The 25,567-nt window shown below is 38.6% G+C and overlaps 1 protein-coding gene and 1 long non-coding RNA gene across 3 annotated transcripts; one reads left to right on the top strand and one right to left on the bottom strand.

The window, feature by feature from the left end:
• SLC30A4 (solute carrier family 30 member 4) lies at nt 1–15,583 on the top strand. 2 transcript variants are annotated; one of them, XM_015639387.3, is made up of 7 exons: nt 12–536; nt 5,433–5,579; nt 10,547–10,700; nt 10,952–11,165; nt 11,463–11,568; nt 13,797–13,931; nt 14,560–15,583. In XM_015639387.3, the coding sequence occupies exons 1-7, from the start codon at nt 146–148 to the stop codon at nt 14,712–14,714; spliced, it is 1,302 nt and encodes a 433-aa protein (XP_015494873.1). In that variant the 5' UTR covers nt 12–145; the 3' UTR covers nt 14,715–15,583. The 2 variants fall into 2 exon arrangements, with proteins under 2 accessions (XP_033372978.1, XP_015494873.1); XM_033517087.1 differs by lacking the exon at nt 13,797–13,931 and having other exon boundaries at nt 1–536.
• Nucleotides 15,584–19,524: 3,941 nt separating this feature from the next.
• On the bottom strand, nt 19,525–24,657 carry LOC117244957. Its single transcript, XR_004498983.1, has 2 exons — nt 20,159–24,657; nt 19,525–19,983 (listed from the first exon to the last, which is right to left on the bottom strand). It is a non-coding gene; the product is annotated as an uncharacterized LOC117244957 (long non-coding RNA).
• Between the last annotated feature and the right edge of the window lie 910 nt (nt 24,658–25,567).

Below are 25,567 nucleotides of genomic sequence, written 5' to 3'. Positions count from 1 at the left end.
CGCGGGGCCCGGCGGGGCGATGTAGGGGACATGCCCTGACGGGACGACGAGCGGTCGGGGCGCCGCCTGCGAGGGCACAGCTGCGCCAGCGGAGCCACCCGCGGCGGGTCGGCCGCGCCCGGCCAGGCCCCCGAGCGCCGCCGCTATGGCTGGGGCCGGGCTCTGGACGAGCATCAAGTCCCTGCTAGGGAGGAGCGAGGACCCTCTGTTCCTGAACGACTCCAGTGCCTTTGACTTCTCGGACGAGGTGGGGGACGACGACTTCCCCAGGTTTAACAAACTGCGCGTGGTGGTGGCGGACGATGGCTCGGAGGCGGCCCCGGAGACACCGGTGAACGGAGCGTCCCCGGGGCTGCCGTCCGACGACGAGTCCCTGCTGGACCGGGACATCGCCCTGCGCAGCGCCCGGGCCGGCCGGCCGGACCCCTGCAGCGGCTGCAGCAGCCGGCGGGAGCGCTCCAAGCAGAGGAAGGTGAAGAAGCGGCTGACGCTCGCTGCCCTCCTGTACCTCCTCTTCATGACGGGGGAGCTCATAGGTGAGTCGAGGGCCTTCTGTGCCGTCCCTCCGGAATGGTGCCTCACACCTTGTTAGGTTGCTGTGGCCTTGGCTTTGAGTATTTACTGACAGAAACCATCAGTCCCATAGAGAGACCAGAGAGATGAGCTGCACGTGCAGAGAGTGAGAGGGAATAAAGTCCATCTGTATTTTCTGTGCAAGAATTTGCAACTTCCCTTACCTGAATGTCTCACCGATTCCCCGAAATGGCGTAAAATATACAAATTTTTCTTTGTCTAATGGATTTTTTTATTTCTCCTTGTAAGTTTTAAGGTGTTTTTTAACAAAGGAGAAGTGGCATAAACAATTTCAATCGCAGTATTTTTTTAATCAACGGCCATAAAATCTTGCTGTGTTTGCAACAAGAGAAGAAGAAGAAAATACAGTTTCAAATGTGACATTTACCATAATAATGAAAGTAATACTGCGGGGGTATTTCACCAGATACAACATTACACAGTATTACTTAAATCTGAAAAGAGAAGTCCTGAGCTATCAACAGCAATCCAATGAAGACATCACTTCCCTGAGAACTTCTTGATGTCCTACTGTGCTCTGGACTAGCATGTGCTCCATCCAGACATAAATCATATGAGCACGGTCATTTAACGTGATAGTTATTTTAACACTTAACACTACACTTATTTCAACTACTTTAATACTACAACATATAAGAATACCAAGTAGTTGCATTAAATTATTTGTGGTTTTTGTTTGTTAGTGCTTGCAGAATTACAGTGAGGTTTTACCCAAAAATGAGTTCCTATATAAGCACCTGATTGTTGGTCAGAAGAATGCACCTATTGCTCAAGTTCAGCTTTTGTTGCTCCCTCCTAACAGCTGTGCTGTGCAGGATGAGGAGGACCTGTGCATTATACACCAGTCTGTACTGAACAACTGTGCTTTATCAAATAGGCTGTAGCAGCATAGTCTTGAAATAAAATGTGAGCGTCCCTGAGATGCATAGATGCATAGATTAGCTGTTCAATGTTACGCCTTTGCCATTGTCTAATCATTTTTACAAAGTTCACTACTTACCTTTTAATCTCTGTTCACTTACTGTGTCCTCGTAGTGTCTGTATTTTGGATACATCCATGCCATGCAGTGCAAGTGTCTGCTGGGTGTGACTCAGCCTCCTGAAAAATGCTTTAATGCTCTCATCCACTGTGTCCCGATTTGGAGTTGTGGGGAGCACTACACCTTGCCTGTACATTGATGTGTATGTTGAGCTAGGTCTCTCCATAGCAATTAATTGCTTTTAAATTTCTTAAATTTCAACATTCAGTTCTGAATCAGAGATAATCAGATTAATTACTTGCCATAATTCAAACACATACAAAAAAAAATCATAAAAACTTTCTGGAAGGGAAGAACAGTAACATGGGACCCACATCCTCCTCCTGACTTCTGCAAATTGAATCAATTGAGTACTCCTGTGAAGTGAGCTCATGCTCTTGCTTTTGCTAGAACAGTTGTGAATTGTATTTTTAAGACAAACTTGTGCAAGATGGACAGGAAACAAAATAATTGCTAGAGGATAACTAATGCAGTTTGTCCCACAGCTGTAGTGGGAAAAAACCCTAGAAGAAATGTTCCATTTTTCAGAGAGATACCAGATTATTGACTGTGTCTGCACCAGTTTATTTGGGGCCTTATTTCAGGAATGTGGGTTAATGGAAAAAAGTGGTTTTGCCTTTCAGCATGTCTCAGTGTGTGGCTGATCATTAATAACACCACCACAACACATCAGCTTATTATGGCTAAGGACCTATGTGTCAAACTTCTTGTGGGGATTTGGCTGAATGCCTCCATTTGCCCCCTGGCTCCATGTTTTTTCTCTGGCTGAGATTTTGGTTCAGCATGAACTTAGGTAAATTTGATGAGCAGTAGTGTTGTATTTTAGGCTTAGATATCCTTTAACATGAGAGTGATGTTAGTTGACTATATTCATATCAGAGTTTTGATGTACACTGAATTTAGTTCATCTGAAGGGTCTCTTACTGAATAATGTCTGAGCTGTTGGTTGGTAGGTTGATGCTCAAGTCATTGGGAGTGTTTCTGTTTGGGGCTTCAGATCTGATTCATGCTGTTGGAGACCTCTCCATAGCTAGCACAGGGAGAGCTCTAGAAATAATAGATGTTGAGGGTAAAAATACTCTGATCAGTGTCACATCATCTGTTGTTCTTGCCATAGAGTCAGGACTTGAGCAGACTGGATTTGTCTGTACAGAGTTTGTGCTGTACTGGGGACTTGTCCTTCTCAGGTCTGGGTGTGCTGTTTCCAGACATACTTAGTTCTTTGGGTACAGAATCAGAGAGCACTGAGAGCCAGACCCATCAAATATTCAGGCATTCATCTTCCACAGAGAATAAATAGAGGGTTTGGATATCTCTGTAATTCTGTTGATCTCAACCTGAATGACTTGTCACAGGTCAAGTAACCATCAGCGTAAGAGTAATTAGAAATTTATCCCCCAAGTCCTGGGAAGTGCCCCACCTGTTTAATTTATTTCACTCCAGCCCTGTACTGTGTTGTCTTTAGTTGGTTTCAAATTTCCAAACTTTATGAATTGATCTGAAGCTCAGTTATTTGGGAAACTCTGATCGTATAGGATTTTTTAACTGATTTCCTTCTATGATCTTTGGCAGATTTAAGTTTCTGAGAAGAAGGTAGACAACTCTACCAGATATTTTTTTCAGTGAAAATCTTTATGGTGTCTTTTAGCAATGTCAAGATGAAGGAAATCTTGTTACAGCAGTTTTTTTTGGTGAAATCTTGATTGGCATATTTTTTTCCAAACTCATTACTCCAGCCTCTCAGTGTTTGTTGTTTAATTTGATGAGCAGTCAGATAACAATTTACACCTTGGTGAAACCATTGTGCATCAAGAAATGAAAAACATATTGCAAGTCCTAGTTAGCTTTTCTGACAGGGTTTTGATGTTTTCAGCTATGTTTAGAGATTTCTAATTGATCATCCATGAGCAGAACTGCTGTCCTTCATGGGTCACTGATAGCAGTGGTGAGCCATCAAGCTGTCTATTTGTAAAGGTTATAGATGTCTTTTTTTCCAAGTTGCCAATTGTATTTAAACAGCCCCTAGGCAGTACCTTTAACCAAGTGATGAACCGATACCTTTAGAAACAGAGAACCTTTGATTTCAGGATTTTGTAAATGTCAATTATGTTTTCTTAATCCACATGCTGCATTATGCTTAGCTTCAGTATCTGAATTCCTTCCTTATAATTTTATTTTGAAAGTCTTTAAAAATGAGAGGCTATCTGAAATGGAATAGACTCTTCTTGGACTGAAGTGATTCTCAAAATAATACATATGAATCAACATATATACTGGAAATAATGCTATATGTAAACTGCTGAACTAAATGTCCTTACATATAAATTATTGTTTTTTCTCTGATGACTATAAAAGAGGCTGAGTTACATTTTCTAAATTTTTTTTTTTTAAATTATGGGAGAACACAAATTAATTCAGAAAGGAAAGGCGTTCAAAAAGTCACTGAATTGCTAAATCTTATAAACCCATTGTTTTTGAGCTGCGATGGCCTTTTGGAGAATTTCAGGCTCAGAAGAATTTGACATAGAAAGTTCTGAACAACTGAAGAGAGGAGGAGGAAAGGAGCTGTTTGAAATGTAGTGCATTTGTAGTTGCCCGCAGCACAAACAGTACTGCAGTACAGCTGTGCTTCGTGTTTGGCAGGGGAGGAGAGAGTAGCTCTGTTTGCAGGTGTGTACATAAGAACACCCATAGCCACACACACACAGGTTTTATGGCCAGTCTTAAGAGCAGTCAACCACTTGTGAATTTCTCTTTGCTACTTCCTCTGGTCAGCCTCTTCACTAAGACAATTTTAATTGTATACGAAGATTTCTTTATTTGAAATGTTAGTTGGAGCCTGAAGCCTGCCAAATGGCACACCAGCTGCACGCTTTGCTCAGTACAATTTACAGGCTGCAAGACAATCTCAAGGTAAAAAGAGAAACCAAATCATAGCTGAGCTGATACTGAAGATGTGATCTTTTCTGAGATAATGGGCTTACCTTCAAGCATATGGAAGACAACACAGCCTGTCCTTGATTTCCCTTTCTATGAGGGATACTTAAGTGAGAGATGCGTTGTTTAAATCTCTCACTCATCAAATAGTAGCACTAGCAATTGAATTGGAACAAAGATATTAACCTTTGATCTTACGTTATTTGTCTTAATGCTGCTCATTATTACAAGAAAAAGTTACGGTAATAAATAACAAAGAAAAATTTTACACAAGTGAAAGTCATTGTCTGCAATAGATATTGCCAAAACATATACACTCCTGCCAGGATGGGGAATAATTAGGGTCAAAAGCATAATAAATAATAGCATAATAATAAATAATGGCATAATAAATAGCATAATAAAAAGGGGACAGGGTAAATTTCCTGGTCATTAAATCTTTGGAGTTCCGTTCGTGTTCTGTAATGTCAGAGTGTTTAACAGATGTAGTTTAACAAAAGAATCAGTTGATTAAACACATGTGCAGTAATACGTAGAGAAAAGATACAAAATTGTTTCGGACCTGATCTTGCAAACATGATGCAAGTAGTCTCTGTTAGAATAACAGGAGTGAATCCTTTCTGTGTTATTTTTAATAGAAAGTACACTTGACTGCACTTTTAACTGTGGTAGCTTTAAATTATAGTGTGGCATTTTGCTTGTAATGGCAAACCCCCCTCCATGTTCAGTAAGTATAAAGAAGGGCTCCCAAATACTTACTGCACTATTCTGAAAAGTAATAACTGCAAGCTATGCAAAGAGGATATTATGTGAAATAATTAAAAATGTCATGTGTCCTGACTTTTCCTATTATGTTTTCAGGTGGCTATGTTGCTAACAGCCTAGCAATTATGACAGATGCACTTCACATGCTAACTGACCTTAGTGGTATTATTTTGACCCTCCTGGCTCTCTGGCTGTCTGCAAAATCTCCGACAAAGAGGTTCACTTTCGGATTTCATCGCTTAGGTATGATGCTATCAGATTTTGCTGTTAAAGAGTATTTTAAGCAACAGCTGTAAAGAGCACCTAATTTTAGAAGAACAAGTAGCTAGAAAGAAAGTAGCAGCAAACCTAAGAGCTGCTTTAACTGGCTCTTGGTGTCCTTTCACTGGCCATTGAGGATACACTGCATAGGTTGTATTGCCACAAGGGAATAGATTAAAAAAATCAAAAAACCAAGCTCGGCCAAAAGTTTGACGGCAGAATTTCATTCACTGGGAGCAGGGTGAGTCTCTCCATCACTGTGGAACTGGCACTTAACAGATTCAGAGTTAAATTCTGAATGCTTGATTCATCTGTCTTGAAGAGGAAAGCTGGGGAATTGAATTCATGATTACATTGTTGGTGAAAGAGCTGTGCATGTCAGCCCTTTGTTATTCACAACAGATTATTGCCAGTGCCCAGGATTTACAAAATCTTGTTGACTTCAGCAGAATTGTGATACTGGAAAAAGGTCCTATTCAATGTGAAAAAATTACATTTTAATCCACAACTAAGAAGTTATGTAGAACATATTATTAAAGAGCTCTGCCCTGCCAGAAGTTGTATAAATCAGTATTTCTTTTGCACTCCTGAAAGCACAAAAAGCTGAGGTCAAAATGACCTATGGTTTGCAAAATACAGTAAATTACTTAACCTCTGTCCAGTTTAGGTGTCTCTAAAAAGAAGCATAAACAAAATTATGGACTAACTCTTGTATGAATATTTTCAGGATTTATTACTTCACGTTTGAAAATGTATTGATGATTAAGGGTTTTTTCATGTGGTTGCTAACTGGATATAATGTACAGCTACAGGTCTGTAGACATTATAACAAAATCTTCAAAGTATCTTTTTCATGAAATAGATAATTTCCAGTGTCCCAGTTTTCTACCTGTTTTCTATAACACTCTATAGCATACCTTTTTTCAAGGAATTTCATTCTTGTGTAGTCACTATTTGCAATTCTTATTTTGGCTGCTAGAACAGCAGTAGAATTCAACAACTCCATCACTCCTTGTCATTTGTCATCAGTTAGTCACTAGTGCATGAATGCATAACTCTGTACACTAGCTAAGCTCTTTGGGGCTCTAGCAAGAAAGCATTAGCAATGCCAGCATTTCCCATTACAAACTTTTCTTTCATGAAGTTTTAATTTTGTGATAGGAGCTCCTCTGATACTGAAACCTGACCTTGAAGGTATGCCCCTGGCATTTGCTCATACTCTTCAGGAGGATGTTTGTTAGCATTTATACATACTTTAACCCTATTTCAAAATAATTTGGGTAGTTTATCTTTGTAACTTTTTAAAAACCAAATAGCACATACCTTGAACGTGCCCTGGCCTAGCTTAAAATGGCAGTTTATCTTAAGGAAAATAAAAGAAACTTACATAACCATTAAAATCGTACTCAATTCTGTAAATTTTCACTGCTTTTTCAATTAATGTGAAAGAAGAAATCCCTGAGGATTCCTGCCACCTCATCTTCTACATATGTTTTTCTTCCAGTTTACTGCCAGGAAAAGTACTAGCCAAATATTAGCCAGACTGATCCAGTGGTGGTCCATGGGCCAGATGTGGCCCATAAAATTAATCTGTACTGCCTTTCTCCCTAGGAGCAGCTACAGGGAGCAGCCTCTCAGTTCTGCAATAATTGTTCCTTCTTTTCTGCTCCAGTGCCAGCAGGTGGTCAAAGAGTAGAACAGGTTGTGGAGTGTCCTCAGCTGAAAATACATGAAACCCTCTTGGAAGCAGCCCTGAGCATGAAACCCACTGTAGCTGACCCTCCTTTGAGCAGAACTACACAGTTTCCAGGGGTTCCTTTCTATTTCAACCATCCTGCATTAGTATCAGCAGTGTATCTCCCAGGAGGGAGGAGGAGGAGGAGGGCCTGGGGCTGGGGAGAGGAGTTTCTGTGCTGCTGGAAGGAAGCGAATCAAGGCCTTGCCAGGGACCCCCAAAATACAGAAGATGAGATGGTTCAAAATTACTACATACAGTCTTTTTAAAAATCCCATTTTTGAAATTTATTTGCCTAATTTTAGGCATCCAGTCTGAACACTGTAGCCTGAGGGCCCAGTTTCACACATCAGTGAGAGCAGTTTCTAGAGTATATCCTCATTGTAACACATTTTTCCAAGTAAGCTGTATGCAAGAAGCTTGTCAGCAAATAATATCAGTTTAACAATAGCTTAAATTACACAAGAGAGATGTTAAACATGTCAGGATGTTAAAAGTAGGGTACAGATTGGGCATCTGTCACAGAAAAAGATGTGGAGCATTTGTTTAAAGCTGGGAATACATGCAGGAACTGCATCACTGACCTGCATTAAGTTTTAAGATGATCCGTACATTCAGTATGCATGAAAATCTTGTAAAGAACAATGTTTCTGGTACTTGTCATTTTTGATTGCAGAATGATGAATTTTCAAACTTACTCCCATAAACATTGCTTTGTAAAAGCAATAGACCTGTTAGTTGTCTAGTCAAATTCCAGAAGGAAGTAAGCGCTAATTTTAATTTATTTGAATTCTCTTTGAATACATAATATATAAGTTCCATCTTCAGTTTTATTCAGTTTTCAGTTGTGAACAGGAAGCTGACAGAATCAAGAACGGGTTAGAAAAGTGAAGACAAAATAATGGAAATTGCAGTCATGTCAAAAAAGAATAAAATTCTTGAAGCCAAAAATAGTTCAGTTTCACCACCAAGTGCAGATACCTCCTTTTCAGCAAGACACTGAGCAGATTTAAGCATAGATATGGAACCTGGCACTCATCCATTGCTGCAGAGACAATGTTAGTAATGACAGAATCAGACAGTCCACTGAGACCGTGCACAGTTCATTTCACAAGAAGTGAAAGGTCTCAGCACAAATCCACAGTGCTGACATGACAGTGAGTGTGGAAGAAACTGCAAGGAAAACACTGGTTTCCACTGCAGAAAACATGGGTTTAGATTCTAAAAGCACATTATATTGTTTCTCTGGTAAATGCTAATGTGCTATGGCTTCACAAGTTTCTAAAAAAGCATTCTGGAAAACCTAAGCAATGTATTGTGTATTTTTAAGATTGTTGCCCTGAATAATCTGCCAGCTTCATAAAGATCACTTTCATTTCTGTGGATATTTCCAGGATTTTAAAGTTGCTCTGAAATCATCTCGGATTATGACAGTTGCCTTTCAGAGCCTTGTTACTGCCTGGTAATGCTGTTCCTCATCCAGGCATTGACACACTTCTCAGCAACTGAATGTGTTGGTGTTTCTTCTCCCATAATGATGTTAATAATTCAGTGCATGGATCAACTGATTCTGGGGACATTAAAATGCTGATATAGCTGCATGGGTTTTTTTCTGTAATACTCAGTAAATAAAATTAAAACACTTCTGTGTTAGAAAAGACATCTGCAGTAACCCAAGTTGTACTGCAGGCTGACAGATTCAAAGCAGAGGAAGAAGAGAGCAATTCTCAGATGAGTGTTCTCAGAGCTATGGTATAGCCAAGGGCAGAATTTTGCCCTTACTGGGGAATAAATCAGGGCAACATGTGTGGAACTAGGGGGAAGTGCAACCATTACAATTTCAAGTAAATTAATTCCACCTCTGATCTTTGAGTTCACAGAGGAAGGCTGAGATCCCAGTGATCCATCTGGCAAGTGACAGTAATGAGCATTACGCATAATGATTGCAGATTACTCAGGCATGGCTGCAGATTTACATGCAATACAATGGAGAGAGCATTAAGGTTTTCCCAGGGCTTTTTGTAAAGCCCTATATTAACTTGTTTATAACTGAGACTGTCTTTAACTGGGCTAATGTTTTCTCTGCCAGCTGTGTTGCTTTTTTTGTTTTTTAAGTTTCAGCTGCTGCAGGGCAATAGATTTCAGAATTTGAAGCTAGAGGATAAAAGTACATTTATGATGAAAGCAATCTAGTGGCCCATTTGGAAGTATCTATTTTCTTTATAGTAGGACCTTAAAATTTAGTGTGGACCCATCCTTCTCAGGTTTGTGTGCTATTACCAGGACAATTTCATGGCTTGAGTACTGAGGCAGCACAAAGGTTCCAACCTAAAATACTTAGCCCTGTTTACTTCCCATCTGAACGTCAGGAACCTTAAACCTTGAGAATTTTAACCACTTTCCACAGATGTAAATAGCAGCAGAAATTACAGGACAGTGAAATATTTTTATTGGTTTCCTATTTTTAATCTTTATTTAGATATATGTTTCCTTTTGAAAGTCCCTGCTGATCAGGTAAAATTCCTATGCCAAAATAATGGTCATAATGCTCTTTTATGAAATAATATTTGGTAAATATTAGATAATGTTAGAACAGCATATCACAGCAATACAGAAACTTACATTAAGCAAGCTGTTGCAGCTGAAATCTGCCTCAAATAACATTTATGAACACATATGTCAAGGAGCTTAAGAGAATCATGTATGACAAGTTTGTATTGTTTGATTTGTCATTTTATAATTTCTTCTCTATCCTAAATACAAAATGTTATATAGAAATAATTGCTAAACCCAGCTTAATACTCCAGACAGTTAAAATCAAGGTTTCCCTTATTCATGGGTAGGCTGGTAAGGTTTGAGATCACCTGTCCTCCTGACTCCTGGACAGGATCTTTGCCTGTGACTTCTCAGGCAAATGTTCTGGGTTATTTGAAAAAATCAGGATCATCACCTGTGCAGAAGTTTTCAGAGAAAACATAATTTGAGGTGTATGCTGATCACAGTGACATGTGAAGGAGTGGATTAGAACAAACTCTGCTGGTTAACCCTGTTTTACAAGTCTTATTTGACAAACAATTTGTTTGTTTATATTAGGTATGATATGGATAAAGTGGTTAAAACTACTGTTAAAAAAGGCCCTGTCCATATTCTAATTTGGAAATAGAAATGGATCTGAGACACATTTTTATAATGCTTTTTTCCTTTCTGTTTGCAGAAGTACTGTCAGCCATCATTAGTGTACTGCTGGTCTATATCCTTATGGCATTCCTCTTATATGAGGCTGTTCAGAGAACTATCCATATGGACTATGAAATAAATGGTGATATTATGCTCATCACAGCAGCCGTCGGTGTTGCCGTTAACTTAATGTAAGATCTCTCTCTCCATTAACTGTCATAAGTGTATTTTTCAATAAGTTGCTAATTCATTCATGGCCTGTAACTTTGTCATGGGATGTAATTTTGCTGGACCTCTTAATTTTCAGAAATAAGACAAGAACTTACACTGAATATTACTTTTTCAATTCTTTGGTTTAAAATGAAAAAAACCCAACAAATCCTCTCCATCCAAAAAACCCTAAAGCCTGTTTCTTGAAGCATTTCTCTTCTTTCACTTTCAGAATGGGGTTTTTGCTGAATCAATCTGGCCACCTTCACTCCCACTCCCATTCCCAGCCTCACTCTCACGTACCTCGGCCGAGCTCTCCGAACACAGCCCAGGGCAGCAGCCATGGACACAGCAGCCTGGCCGTGAGAGCAGCCTTTGTCCATGCGCTGGGGGACCTGGTACAGAGCATTGGGGTGCTTGTAGCTGCCTACATCATCCGCTTTAAGGTAAGGAAGGGCCTCTCCTGGAGGCACACAGAATTCTTGGCATTTCTCTGGTGATTAGAGTTAAAAGGGACCTGTTTTTATAAATTACTAAAAATACCTTTTTAATGATATGTTATGATAAGCTTCATACATCATACAAAATAAGCAAAACTGTCTCTACTACATATATTGTAATTTTTCAAATTAAAAAAAAATCATGAAACATGGAACTAGAAGTAACCATATTTTCTGAGTCAAATTTTTGTAAGTGATCTTGTTTTCATACGTCCTTTGACATTGTGAAATTTCCCTTTGCAGCCAGAATACAAGATTGCTGATCCTATATGTACATATGTATTTTCCATACTGGTGATTTTTACAACAATTCGAATTCTGTGTGACACAGGAGTTATTATTCTGGAAGGTAAGATCTCTGCCCAATCTGCAGTACTTTACATGGAAAATTCCAGTTTTCTTGACATCATGATCCCCATGTCTATGTGGATTGTACCTGGAGACCTGTCTGTCTTAGTGCTGCCTTAGTCTGCAGGTTCTTTATGGCTCCTGTAAATTGCAGCAGTTTTTAGGTGTCTTTGTGGCCAGAACAACACAAGTCCTATGTCTGCATACTCTTTACCATCAGGAGATGCAGAAGTGAAATGTACAGAACTTTCTTGTGTGTCTGCAGTGACTCTCAGCTAAATCAAGTGAACATTTGCCCATACTCAGTTCTACACTCTCACTTCTCTTACTTGTACAGTTAAAGTGAATGTGAATGCAGGTAGAAGGAGGCACCAAGCCTAGGAAACAGCTGAACACGTGGTTCATGCCTGGCCTGTCTTCCCCTGTCCCACAAGTGCCTTTGTATAACTTGTGTGTATCTGCTGTTGCCATAGGGGAAGCTGAAAATTAAGAGTGGTGTAAAATGCAGAAAAAAAGAGGGAAGAAAAAGCTGAACATGGGTTGAAGGATCTTATCTTGTGTGACATATAGGGAAACATGTCAGCAACATCCTTTGCTTTATTACAGCTTACATGCCAACTACTACTGCTGGATCTAGTACTGTTACTTTATAAAGTGAAGATGTTAGGGCTGGGAGAAAAATCCAAGTTTTAACTGCGCATTCCTAACTGTCACATGTGAATTATCATTGACTTTACTTCTATTATGTTATGAGGTTAAATCAGAAACTTCAGAATCTTCAGTCAAGTGATTTTGCTGTTACTTAAGATTCAAAAAAAAAAAAAAAAATCCAACAAAGTAGAAGTTCACTGAGAAGGCAAAAATGATGAGATTTGCTGAAGAATCCTCAATTAGCTCTAAGGCAATAGATTTAGCTGAAGAAAACAGACAAGATAAACTAATGAAGTATCAGATTCCAGATGTTTTGATTTGTAGCTGTTTGCATAGGTATCTCAGCTGTCATAAAAATCTCCAAGTTAATGATGTCGGTAAAAGTGATGATACGTGGGCTTTGTGCATGCTAGGGAACTTTTCCAACTCAAATTCAGGATCTCAACAGAATGGACTTGTGTTTATACTGGAAACTGCTGCTGCAACATCTAGGTCCTTGAAGTTGTATCCGCTTTTGGTGTTAACTTCAGTTTCCTCATTATAGTAAGAGTGCTAAATTAAAAAATTAAATAACTATCCAACACAAGCAATGAGATTCTAGCTTTTAATATTGATTTATAAGGCAGAATAGAAGTTTGTCAGAATGGAAGTATGATGTAGATACAAGAACTTGAGTCCATTTTTCCTGGGAAAAAGAATGACGTATAAATACAAGACAGCTAGTTATTTATCAGCTAAATAATTTTTGATGGTCTCCACTAGAAGGAAGATTCTGTTTCATGTGAGATAGTCCCGTTCACTGAACTTTCAAAAGAGATAGTACTGGAATTAATGTCATTTGAGAGACAGTAAGGCACCAGGTTCAGAGAAGTCATGTAAAAAGTCTGAAAAAATTTGAGAAGCAAGTGGCTGAACTCCTCATAGTGTACATAAAGAAACTCCATGAAACTAGAAGATAAACAATAAAAGCTACTGTAGAATCAAAACTACTCTAAAATTTTGGTTTTGCCCTTTGTACAGATAAAGGATGGTGGTGGTAAGTTAGAGATGTGCTGCTGAAAGTACCAAAAGGACTTGATCTCTGATTTGCAGAGATACACACTATAAAAATCAGTCCTCTGTGTTGACCATGGCACACGGATTACTGTAGCCTGTGAATGTGATCTGAGGTACCCAAAGAACAGTTTCAGGAGACAGGCCCTAGCATTTTTTTTTTTAACAGATTTTGACCTTAGAGTCTGGCCTAAGCAGTTACTGGGGGTTAGAAGCTGCAGTAAAGTTGTCAACAAAAGTACATCATTACAAAGGATCTAAAGTTGGCTGTTGCCAGAGTGTGGATTCTGGACAGGACAGATTCCAGTTGAGACAGCTTTGCAATTCCTGTACAACCTCTGTATCCACACTGGACTTAACAGGCCCATTTCCATGTTACTTTCTGTTGATAACATGGAAGTTACTAATCACTTCCAACAGCACAAATTCTAATTTTTTTGACATTGAGATCTATCATGACATTTTAAAGGCTACTGAGACTGTGCAGAAGACAAAATTAATTTTATCTTATGTTTGGTATCACAGGAGTTCCAAGCCACTTAAATGTGGATCGCATCAAGGAAGATTTGATGAAAATTGAAGATGTTTATTCTATAGAAGATTTAAATGTTTGGTCTCTCACTGCAGGAAAAACAACTGCCATAGTCCACTTGCAACTAGGTGAGCTGCTGGATAGCATAATTCTAAATTAAATCCAAGTTTAGGAAAAGCCCCACCACTTCCTCTTCAGATTGTTACTTAAGTTGAACCAAGAAATATCATTATGGGAAAAGAAAATCTATTCACTGGTTTTGTACAGCAAGGAATAACACCTTGGTCAAGAAAGACGTGGTCTAAATGAAAATCGTGCAAATAAAATGTATTCATACCAAAATGACCAGTGCAGATTCTTTGGGTAGAGGGGAAAAAAAACCCCCACAAAATTTCTCCTCAAATTTTCTTACATGTTTAGGGAAAGAAAGGTTGAAGTTCTAATGTGGAACAATGTAACATATAAAAAATGAACGTTTTGCAAAAACACGTGCTGACTCAGACATCTAACTCTACTATGAATATCAGTTCTTAGTAAGAAAGCTCAGGTTTTTGGGGGAAATTGTCAGACATACATGGAGTTCTATCAAGAGAGGTGTAAAATGATAGAGTACACAGTGACCACAAGAACAATATTAAATTAATAAATGAGTGTGAGCAAAAATTATTCTCATCAGTAAAACTGTGATAAATTTGAGAACATTTGCATTGCCCAGGTTTCTTAAGGAGTGAATTTATTATTTTCTTAATTTTGCAGTTCCTGGTAGTTCATCTAAATGGGAGGACGTTCAGACCAAGGCCCGACAGCTGTTGCTGAACACATTTGGAATGTACAAGTGCTCTGTCCAGCTTCAGAGTTACAAACAGGAAATGAGCAAAACCTGCGCGAGTTGTCAGAGTTCCAGTGCCTAATTTCATACGTTTTGGGAACTGCTGCCTTATTCTTTACCTTGTGTAGTCAAAGACTGAGAGCAATAAATGCAAAATTAAAATTATCCAATAGTAACCATTAATATGTGGATTTGTACCGTGGGACATGCAGCAGGGAGAACTGGTGCTGCAAAAAGTGCAGCGGTTGCCCTACAGAACATGCATTTCACTCTCCGTTGTACTGGTTTATTCAATTTGTTATGATTTTGAGACAAAACTGGTTTTGGATTATTGTTTACAAACTGGAACGTGGCTCTGCAGATACCTCACAAATTACAGTCCAATATTGTCCTTTAATCATTATGTATCACAAAGTACCTGCGCTCCAAATGGAGCATCGGGTATTCAGTATTTCAGTCAAAAGTCTCTAAAGCTGATCATACCAGGGTTGCACAATCTATCATGATCCCCAAATTCATTATGCAGTATTTTTGCAATAGTAGTTTTCATACAGTATCTCAAACTATTAACACATACATTAAGTTGAATTCATGTGGAAGCTGTCTCTTCGGAGACACTGCAAAATACAGAATTTACTGTACCCAGACCAGAAAGTTAGCTTTAATCTGGGCATTCAGAGATCCAGACAGGAAGATCCTTGCCCGGACTTCTGGTATTTAACTAGAGACCCAACACTGGACCCAAAGTGTTTTAGGTGATCAGTTACCATTAATGTATTTTAGAATAGGGTTTATACATTAGAAACAGGTTATTTATTTTACAAAGTTTTGACTTGTAAGAAGAATTTATTATTAATAATCTTGAATGTCTAAACTATCATTTGATTCACGTTAAATGGCCAGTTGATTAGCATGCATTCTAATTGTAATTAATAAATGTCCTGTAATTGATAATTTTTCCATGATTGTTTTGTTTTAAAAGAAAAGGCAAATGATAGAAGTGATATTTGACATGGAAATACTCTCAAATGCAATCTTCAGATACGTGCATCTAACAGGAAAGTGGGGAGCAGAAGTTTTAGAGATGCACAGTTCCATCCATCACAATCTCTGATTTTTCATCTTTGCTTTGAGCACAGCATGGCAGCATCCTGACGGGAATGCCACTGCGATAGCAGTTCCCACTACTTAGCTTATGAATAAAGCAAAATCCAAGCAAGCTCAGTAAACTAATGGTGTTGGACAACAATATCATAACAACCTACAGTGGCAGAAAGGCTTTTGTATTTACAGAGAGGAGGCATCCTGAAAAGACTGTGTATTCATCTGGACAGCTCAGAGTCCACAAAGTGGAACAGTTTGGCCTCATTGTGGAACCTGTGTATTTTGAATGTACACAAGATAATAAATCTTTACACTAAACTATCATACACCTACAAGCCCAGATTTAACCTGTTTCTGAAGTCATTGGCATTGAAGAAGCAAAGGGCAGCAAGAATATGACCCACAAAGTTCAGAAGATCAGAAGATGGCTTCAAATACATTTTAATTCTGTACTTTCATCTTATGCAGAACTTCCACTGACATGAAAAGTAGTTCTCTGTGGAAAACTTTTGCCCAGTTACGGTTATTGTGATATTCAGCTGTGAATACTTCAGCTATTGTCTGTTTTGAAACTCGCTAGGGTTTCACATTTTCATTAGGCTGATTTGTATCTGCATTTGGTGGTAATAATTTTGGCTTCTTTTCTTCCCTTTTTGGAGGTAAGGGATCAGATGATGAATTTTTATTGATGAAAGCTGACAGCACATTGTGAATTTGGACAGAGTGCACATGACACTGGATTGTGTTTGTATCTGTTTGGGCAAGAAATGGGAGCACTCATGTACAGCATGGGAGCATGTGCAGCTCAAAAGCAGCACCATGCTTGGGAAGGTAATGCTGCAATACAAACACTATCATTAATTAAGCCATATCACAGTTCATGAAAAATGTGCATCCCATCCTTACAAACTTACTGGCAAAACCCACAAACAAAAGGTATTTTGCACATACTAATGCTCAAATGGGTTTTTAATTAAATTGGAGTTTACCGTTGATGTAATTAGATGTTGAAGTACAGTAGACATGTATTGTATTTGCAGTTTTTTAATAATTTGCTATACATTTGTTTAATTGAAACAAAAAGGTGTGTTGTTTTATTGTGGGTTTTATTAAATAGATTATTAAACTTCACATTGTCTTATAAAATACTTGTATTTCTCTCATCATCTTAAAATTCTTACAGCAATGTGATTCTTAGGGCAGTGTGTTTTGAAATGTCTGACCACTCAGCTTTAACTCACTTTGCAGATGCTATAGACAGAATTAATTGTCTCTGTCTTTAGTCAGAACAATTTAAAACTTGTGATTTTGTATGCAATAATTGCACTTAAGAAAGTATAAGCTGACAAAGTATGGTGAAGGATCACCATAAAGCAACTGGCAAAACATTCCTGAAACCAAACATTCACCTTTGAGGGCCCTAGTTACCAAAGTCTGTAGACTGGAAGGTCACAGAAAAGGCAACAGAAGACAAAATGAGAATAAAGAATAAAAGAATCAGTAAGTTTTTATAGATGCTTCAAGATCGTTTTCAGTATCAGCTTAGAGAAAAGGGGCATTATTATAAATAAGGTCTCGTGTTTTTCCAAGCCAGATTATTTCATGTGGCTAAGATAGTTTAGACACTCTTACACTATTCTTTTCCTTCTAACTTCCTTCTTTCCTTCTTCTTTTCCTCTGTTTGAAATGAAAATGCATGTACTTGACAGGACTTCTTTCTAAGCAAAAGACTTCCAAGATCTGAGCAGGTTTCCACAACCAGTGTCCCTGGTTTCCAGAGTTGTGCTGGAATGCTCTTGCTGACTGACCAGATGAAATCTCGAGAAAATTCTGCCACTTCTGGAAGTCCACACTGGGAGAAGGTTTTTACTTTCTAAATCTATGATTGTCACCCACCCTTTTCTGAAGCACAGATACAGTTTTGATGACAACCTACTCATATGAGTCAAGAAAACATTTTCATATGAGTAGACTGCAAACCCTCACATCCCACTCTTCCCTTCTGAAGTGTTCTTATCCTAAGAAGAAAATTATCAGCAACATATTTTGTTTCTGAATGTTTTCCTTGCTTAATTATGTGGTTTGGTTTTTGTTTTTAATTGTGTTGACATTTTGTCTTTTCAATACCAGCAGCATTTCTTTCTTCACCAGCAGAATTACCATTTAAAATGTCATACTTGAATCTGGTCTTCAATTATCTCACTACTGTACATATCTGCTATTTCTTGCAGAATCACTCCCAAGTGGCAGAATGACTCAGAAAAGCAGAAGGCTGGCATTTAAAAGTAATTTTCTGACATAGAACCAAAAACCCCAGAAGACACTGATAAGTAATGAGTGGCAAGGATTTTGCTCAGGTATTTTGGTGGGATCTCATGAGGACACTGCACTGATGCTGAACAGGGCAGGGCTGTTAAAGCATTATTTATCTCTAGAAATAACTATAAGAGTGTAATAAAGATGGGTAGTTGGGTAAAAGACATGATACATACTGCAGCAGCTTCCTAGTCCAATAAACTAGTAAACTAATCCATTGCCAGAGAAGAACTTTCCCTAGGATCTCAAGGGAAGGGGGCAATCCCCTGGAAATATCCAGCTTATTTCCTTCTAACCAAAATGGCATTGCCAAGGTCTTTTTTCTTGCTGGTTGCTCCAAACACATTCCATTTTTCCAGGAGTGAGCACATGTAGCTCAAATGTCATGTTTCACCAGCTCTTTGCAGTATGCCACTGCTCTCAGCTTCCCTCTCTGTTTTCTTGCATATTCTGCCCTCTCCACTGTTTCATTAATAATGTTCAGCTCACATCTGGGCACCTGCTGCTTACAGGGTTGCCAGGAGCTTCTCTCACTGTACCAGGTGTAGAACACACCCCAACAATGGTGCTGTTCAAATACAGGCTTGCCTTTGCCAGAAGGTCATTTCCTCTGTCATCAATAGGTTAAAAAAAAGGCTTCTAACAAAGTTTCTAGTTCACTGGAAAGACTTAATCTGAAAGCCTCTAGATTCCCTTTCTACTATAAAAAATTATAAATGTCCTTCACATTCCCCACCCTTAATTCCCTTTCCATTTTCACCCTTTCCTCCCCTCTATAACAAATCATGCTGGATACTGACAGTCTCTGTGGTCTGGAGCTGGCAAATCCCCTACTGTTCTACTCTGCTTATTCCATTTTCCACAGCTGAATGCCCTAGGAAGGACCCTACATGCTCTTTCATTCTCTGAAATACCTGACACAACTTTGGAAGCTACTAGAATAAATATGGATCCTTTAAATTTATTGTTTTGCAGCCACCACAGCAATGTGCTCTTAAAACACTTCTGTGTGTACAGATGTAAAATGATAATATCCACATTATTGTATTTGCTCTTTTGAGTATTTTTATTATTTTATCTCTATTTTCATTTTCTACATAGTTTTCTCTTAGTATTGCACAGTTTGAAAGTGACCAGTGCTAAATATGCAGGATAAAATAACTGCTTTTTTTACAGCTATGAAGCATTCACACCTTTTATAGCATCAATTTTTGTAGGGAAAAAAAGCCATTTCAAAAGAAAAAGTATATTTTTATCCTTAAGATGACTGCTTCATGATGCCTTATTATTATACATGGTAAAAAGACAAGTTGTTTCTCCAGAACCATTATCAGCCAGTACATGAGGGTACACGAAATCAGTCAGTTCTGCCTGTCCAGAGTGCATTTTGCATTGTTTTATATAGTAAACTAAGTGCTGATACTCACAGGGATTTTTACTTCAGCTGATGAATAAACAAAAGGACCCAGACAGCAAGCCGACTAAATTTTGCTTTTATCAAAGGTGCATTAAGAACACCCAAGTCCCGGCAACCTTTCTATTTCTTTTTCCCAAAGCACACACAAAGAAATTATTTAATAAACCCCTAAATAAACTGATGAAATGTGACCTTATAAAACTAGTTACTGTATAAGTCTAGTATCTGGCCTCTTAATTGCAAAACAGAATTTTTGAGAAAAGCACTGTAAAAAACCATTTTCATAGTTAAGATGATGCTCCATATTTCAACGTAGCATACAATTATTCTGCATTTTTTTACAGATTTCTCATGTTCCTGTTTCCAAGCCCCCCGTGAGAACAAGTCTGACACACCTGTATGAACAAAGATTATCTTCACCTTCCAGGCCGTTCCCGGCTTTTCCAGACGATGGCGCACCGCCCCCAGCGTTAACAAGGAGCCGTGTGCTGAGCAGGGCCATGGAGACTTCCCGCTGGCAAGGGAATATATTTTATTACATATTCTAGAAGTGTCTTATTAGTAAGTAAAGAAACAATAACACAACTCCAAATCACCCTCCTCACCCTAAAATAAACTCCTACAAAACCCTCTTATTTTTCCACAGGGGTTTTAACTTTTTAATGGATGCAATAGGGAAAAGCACAAACCTAGCACAGACTGGCTGATCAGTTACTGGGAAGGAGTTTAGACACCTCTTGAAGGCATATACTGGTAAATACCATGGAATGTATGCTCCATTGCTTTCCTCCAGTTACAAACATCTAAGAAAAAAATATATCATATGAGTAGAAATTAGTTGAAGTGACAGATATTTGAAATGTAATTAGAACAGATTATATTCTTTAATGTAAACAAGGTAAGTTATCACGCCAGCCCTTTGTTTCTATGAAAATAAGTATTCCTTCTTTGGGTGCTGAATTCATGTTTCCAGGACAACAGATGCTTCCATCTGAAACATTCCTGACTGCTTTTTTCTGAAGAACCAGAGGACACTTTCAATCAAAAACATAAACCGAGGGGAAATAATTCTGTTTCAGACTAGGCAGGTACAATTACAAATGGCGAATATTGTTGTGTTTACGTGCTACAATCGCTAGTGCAGTAGTGTTTTTGGATTTAGTGGAACAGACTACAGGGAGAGAAAATACAGATGAGAGAGGCTGCTGAACTCAGAACCACAACACCCTTCCAGTAAAGTCTTCTTTCATTTCTTGAAGCTATTAAGCAATTCTGTATTTTCTAAGCTATTGCAGAAGAGACACACCTTAAACTGGAAACAGAAATTGCCCAGCCAGTTACACACTGGTTTCTATTTGCTTGAAACAGAATCTAGATGAAATAAATGAGGATGTTTTTTAAGCAACCTAGCTTCCTCAACTTGCCACAGAGCAAGGTTCAAGTCATATAATAGAAAATTCAATAGAAAGTAACTCTCTGCTTATCAAATGTTAAAGGTTCACGGGCAGTTAGCTGTAAATGAAGATATGCTTTAGATATGCACACTTGTGAATAGCTATGCAGGGTACCTGGTTACATTAGCTCCATTAACTGTCTTTGTAAAGCAGCAATGAAAGAGTATTTTTCTTCCACAGACTTACTGAGATTGCTCTGACAGGAGGATCAAGAGAAGAGCTAGTTCCTAATTTTAGCTGTCAGAGCTAGAAGGAAGCTGCTCATGGAGTTTGAGTAATAATAAAATGAAACCCTACTAATGAGCACACCACCTGTTATGGCTAAGTAGGGATATTCATACTGCAGGATTGTTTTCTTGGTTTTGTATTTTGTTTTAATTTTTTAATTTTTATTTTTTAAGAGTCTATATATTGTTTATGATGCAAGGTGTGTTTTTGTGCAAAAAAAAAGGAAGGAGGGAAGAAACAATAAAGCCAGGTCATATGGGTAATACAGATATCAAGTGGGAAACATTAGACTCCATTACACTAACATGCAACCAAGTATGGAACATACTAATGTACCTGCAGCAAATTGTGGTGGTCAGAATGGAAGTCAATACCAATTTCCTTTACAGACTGCAGCATTAATTGATCTGTTGTGCAGTTCAACAAAGACATCTGATGGTTTTACAGTCACTTTTCTCCTAAACAAGGTAGGTTTTACTTTTCAGCCCATACCAAAAACTTTGATTATTGTATGAAAAAAATAATATTGGAGTGTTGCCCATATCTCCCTTCTTTGTTGGGTTGCTATTAATTCTTTTATCTGTCTAGTGAAGAACAAAAAAGGCCAGTAGATGAAGAACTTCACTTAGCTTTTGCTTTTTGAAACTGATTACGCTTTGTTTCAACAAATGTTCTGTAGCTACAGCAATACCCTGTGCTGTACTATTCCTTAAGGAATGCAGGTTATACCTGTGGCACTGCCAGCCAGACAACTGTGAGGATTTCTAGAAGCAGATAGGAAGGTCAAACATTTTGGTTCTTTATTGAGGGAATCCATCTATGACTTTGGTGGTAATTCTGTTTACTGCAGAGGGTGTGTACACCTGTGCCCTTCACACCTACTGAGAAGTGACACTCTCAACAGTATTTCCTCAACCACAAACCTCCCTGTAACACCCTGTTTTGTGTAGTGGAAACACTTCCTCTGTGAACTAATAAAAATACAGGAACTTGAGCAGAGACATACCCAGTTCCTAAACATTTTAATTTTTCTTAAGAAGAAAGAGAATTTTCAAAAAACACATACTAGTACATATACTCAACCACCACAGTATTTACTGTATTAATTCCATGTCTCCCTGAAATCAGTATAAAATGTTCACATAACTCCAAACTAATGTTTTTTCATCTACTTTGTAAAACATGCTATTGTAACACAGGAATTATGGCCAAGAGTTTGGCAATGAGGCAATGACTAGAACTGCAAGTCATTGTGCCTAGGATTGTGCTGTGGATTTCTGCTTTAGGGAGTGAGGTGGATACTCCAGTCTTGAAGATTAATTAATTTTTTCTGACCACAGCATGTTTCATTCAAAGTCTTTGCCAAGAGGAAAAATAAACACAGTAATGGCAGTATAATGCTAACATATTTAATAATGCTAACAGCATGGGCAGCATAGTGATAACAGTCAAAAAATATTTAGGCTTTACTGAATTATAAAAGAAGTCACAGCAGAAGGGAAAGATGCATCATTAAATGAAACAGTTTAAACAACTTCAATAAAAAAAACACGTCTCCCTTTGTTTCAATGTAGTGAACTGGTGATTTATTAGCAGTAGATGACTTTGCTTTTCTTTGGCAAACTGATAAGATTTTTCTGTTACTACCAGGGATCAGGACTTTCTGCATTTACTTCCTTGTTTGTGCAGTGGTAGCATCAGATCAAGGACGGTGTTTATTGGTTACCTGCCTATTGGAAATACATTTAATTGAATTAAAGAAGTGACATCCAACTGGAGAAGAAGAATATGATAGTTTTACTAAAGTTGAAATCTTAAACACATTTATTTACATGAAAGAAGTTTTTCAGACTTGTGTGGCTTTCTGACCTCTCAGCTAATACAGAACTTTGCAATGAGAAATTCACATAGTGTACAATACTGGAACAGGAAGGGAAAGAACTCCAGCTTTTCACTAACATTAATGGAGGTGAGTGTTCCTTATTTACACCTCATGCCATGCACCAGTGCTTTTTGAAGATAAAATGCGGTTCTGTGCAAAAGGCTGATGCAGCCCTTGAACCCACAGTTTACCTCTGGAATACCAGAACAGTCTGGTCTCATGCCAAATACTGTAAAAATGAGTAAAATGATAGAGAGTGGCTTGAAAACCAAAGAGTTCTACAGAACTGGAACCGTAAAGTGGGGTGCAGGCGGCTCTGCCTTGGGACTGCATGATTTAATGGTTTAGGATTTTGACAGGATTGCTACAGAACTCTGGTCCCCACGGTCCATTTTTGGTGGTCTAGCCTAATGACTTATCCTCCAGAGTCTCTAGATTCTCAGTTTACCATCCTCTGGTAACAGCAATGTCTGTGCAGAATTCCAACGCCCTTCAGCAGGGAAATCTGATTTTAAAATCAATGTCTGTGATGAAAGTCCCAAGTTCAAGAGCTATCATCTCCTCTTCCTGCTTCAGCAACACTTGGGGTCAATGAAGTGAGCAAATATGGCTGAGGGAGAGCTAAGGGAGTTTGAACTTACAGAAATTATGTCTTCTAATTACTCAAAAAATACACAAATGAAAAAAAGCTGTTTCTCAGCTTCTGCGTGGGCTGGCACTATCACGGTCTGCCAGCCCACAGGAATCACTATGATTTATAGTGCTTAGGATTAAAAACTGCCAGACCACTTCAAGTTTGGAGTTACAGAACATGAAGAAATTATTTTACCATTTACTTGCAAAGAAACAACCAGATGAACAGAATTTCAGTAACAGAACAGCCCTTACTCAAAACAAAAAGATATCCACATAGAAGTGGGGAGCAAGAGCCTCCCATAATATTATTAGCAGATATGGCCTTTATTTTTCTGTAACAGCATAATTCAGAGAGAGCCCTCAGTGAATTGGACCCTACCTACCAACATAATGTTAATTTGTTAACAAATTTGAAGAAAAACTGCAAATGTTTTTATGTGAGTCTATTGAAAGATAATCATGTTTATGGCTTAAATTTGTACTTCATTTTTCAAAAAATGGAAAAACAATTTTTAAGTAATTTTGTTATTTATGGATATAATGGTGCCTGGAAATGTTTAGTTTATGTATCCCTACTGTTACTAGTAAGGCTCTGCCTTTTTTCAACCATGATGCATTTATTACAATCCATCAGCATAAATAAAGCAAAGCAGAAGAGGAGAGAGGGAGAAGGAAGGCAAACATTAAAAGCAGGTCCTCTTCTGCTTAATTTCTTACTTTAAACCATCAGCCCAACTATATTCTGATCTACTCACTTGATGTGTAACTTTTTAAAACACAGTGTAGGTCTATCAAGAAACAATAGTAATAGAGAAATAATTAGGCCAAGAAAAATTTAAGTTTTTCTGATGTGTTTGTTTGATGGGTGAGACAAAAGAGATTTGGCAAGAAGAAAACAAGTGCCAACAAGTGAAAAAAGGAATGAATCTCAATAGAAAATAGGGAGGAAGATGTGAAAGGCAGCAAGAAAGTAATGCCAGAGTCTAGAAATATTCTATATTGAATATTTCAAGTTGAATGAGTGATTTTTCTACTTCTCAACAGCCAGTAAAACTGGAAGCACATCTATCTGAATTCTAACTGATGTTCACAAGTACTTTTTAAAACTTATGGAAAGATAGTCATAAAAGTGATTTGCTTTATCTTAAAACATTGTATGATGAAGTCTAAGTTATTTATATGGACCTTTTAGGGAATGTTACACACATTCCAATCTTGGCCATGAGCAGAAGAAATGGCATTGCCAACCAGGACAGGAGCACATCTGCCAGCCCAGCACCGCAGTCCTGGCTGTTGCTGCTGCTGCTGCTCTCCACACACAGAGTCACCAGCCAGGAGAGCCTGGACACCTCCAGGGACTCCAGACACAGCCTGTGCAATGTTCCAACCCCCAAACAGAGGCCATGCAGCTGCCCTGGTGCACCAGGCCAATCCTTGGAAGGCTTAAACATGAAAACCAACACCAAACCAAACGCTTTGTCATGCTCCTCTTGCTAAGAGACGAAGGTTTGTTTAAATTAATTTTGTAACCTGGCAGTGAAGGCCAGTACTGTCCTATATCCTGATACCCAGACAAACTGCTACCTAGGGCTCCCAGCTACCCCCATGCTTACACCTTGCCCACATGGCCCTCAGTCCCCACACTGGCACCATGGTGATGCTGCAGGACAGCTCTCACTCGTTAGGGTGAAATCTGTCCCAGGCCCTGGGCTCCCTGTGCTGTGAGGGGCTCTCTCAGGTCCTGGGTGAGCCCTGAAGGGCAGCACCTCCCCAGTAATGGCTCTGGCCAGAACAAAAATTACACAACAAAATTATCTAAAAGTAAACGTTAATTAAACTAAACCCTTTGTTCATCTGGGCAAGGTCCAGCATAAATAGGGTTGGCACAGCCTTGGTGA

The sequence above is a fragment of the Parus major genome, chromosome 10 (assembly GCF_001522545.3).
Source record: "Parus major isolate Abel chromosome 10, Parus_major1.1, whole genome shotgun sequence".
NCBI classification, from domain to species: Eukaryota; Metazoa; Chordata; class Aves; order Passeriformes; family Paridae; genus Parus; species Parus major.
Note: the sequence above shows the minus strand (reverse complement) of the source record. Positions and strands in the feature narration are given on the sequence as shown.

Excerpts from the sequence above, each read along its gene's own strand:
- SLC30A4 (XM_015639387.3), top strand. The coding sequence starts at position 146 with ATGGCTGGGGCCGGGCTCTGGACGAGCATCAAGTCCCTGCTAGGGAGG. Across the intron at positions 5,580-10,546 it reads TTTCGGATTTCATCGCTTAG|AAGTACTGTCAGCCATCATT; the intron begins GTATGATGCTAT and ends TTCTGTTTGCAG. Across the intron at positions 13,932-14,559 it reads CATAGTCCACTTGCAACTAG|TTCCTGGTAGTTCATCTAAA; the intron begins GTGAGCTGCTGG and ends TTAATTTTGCAG.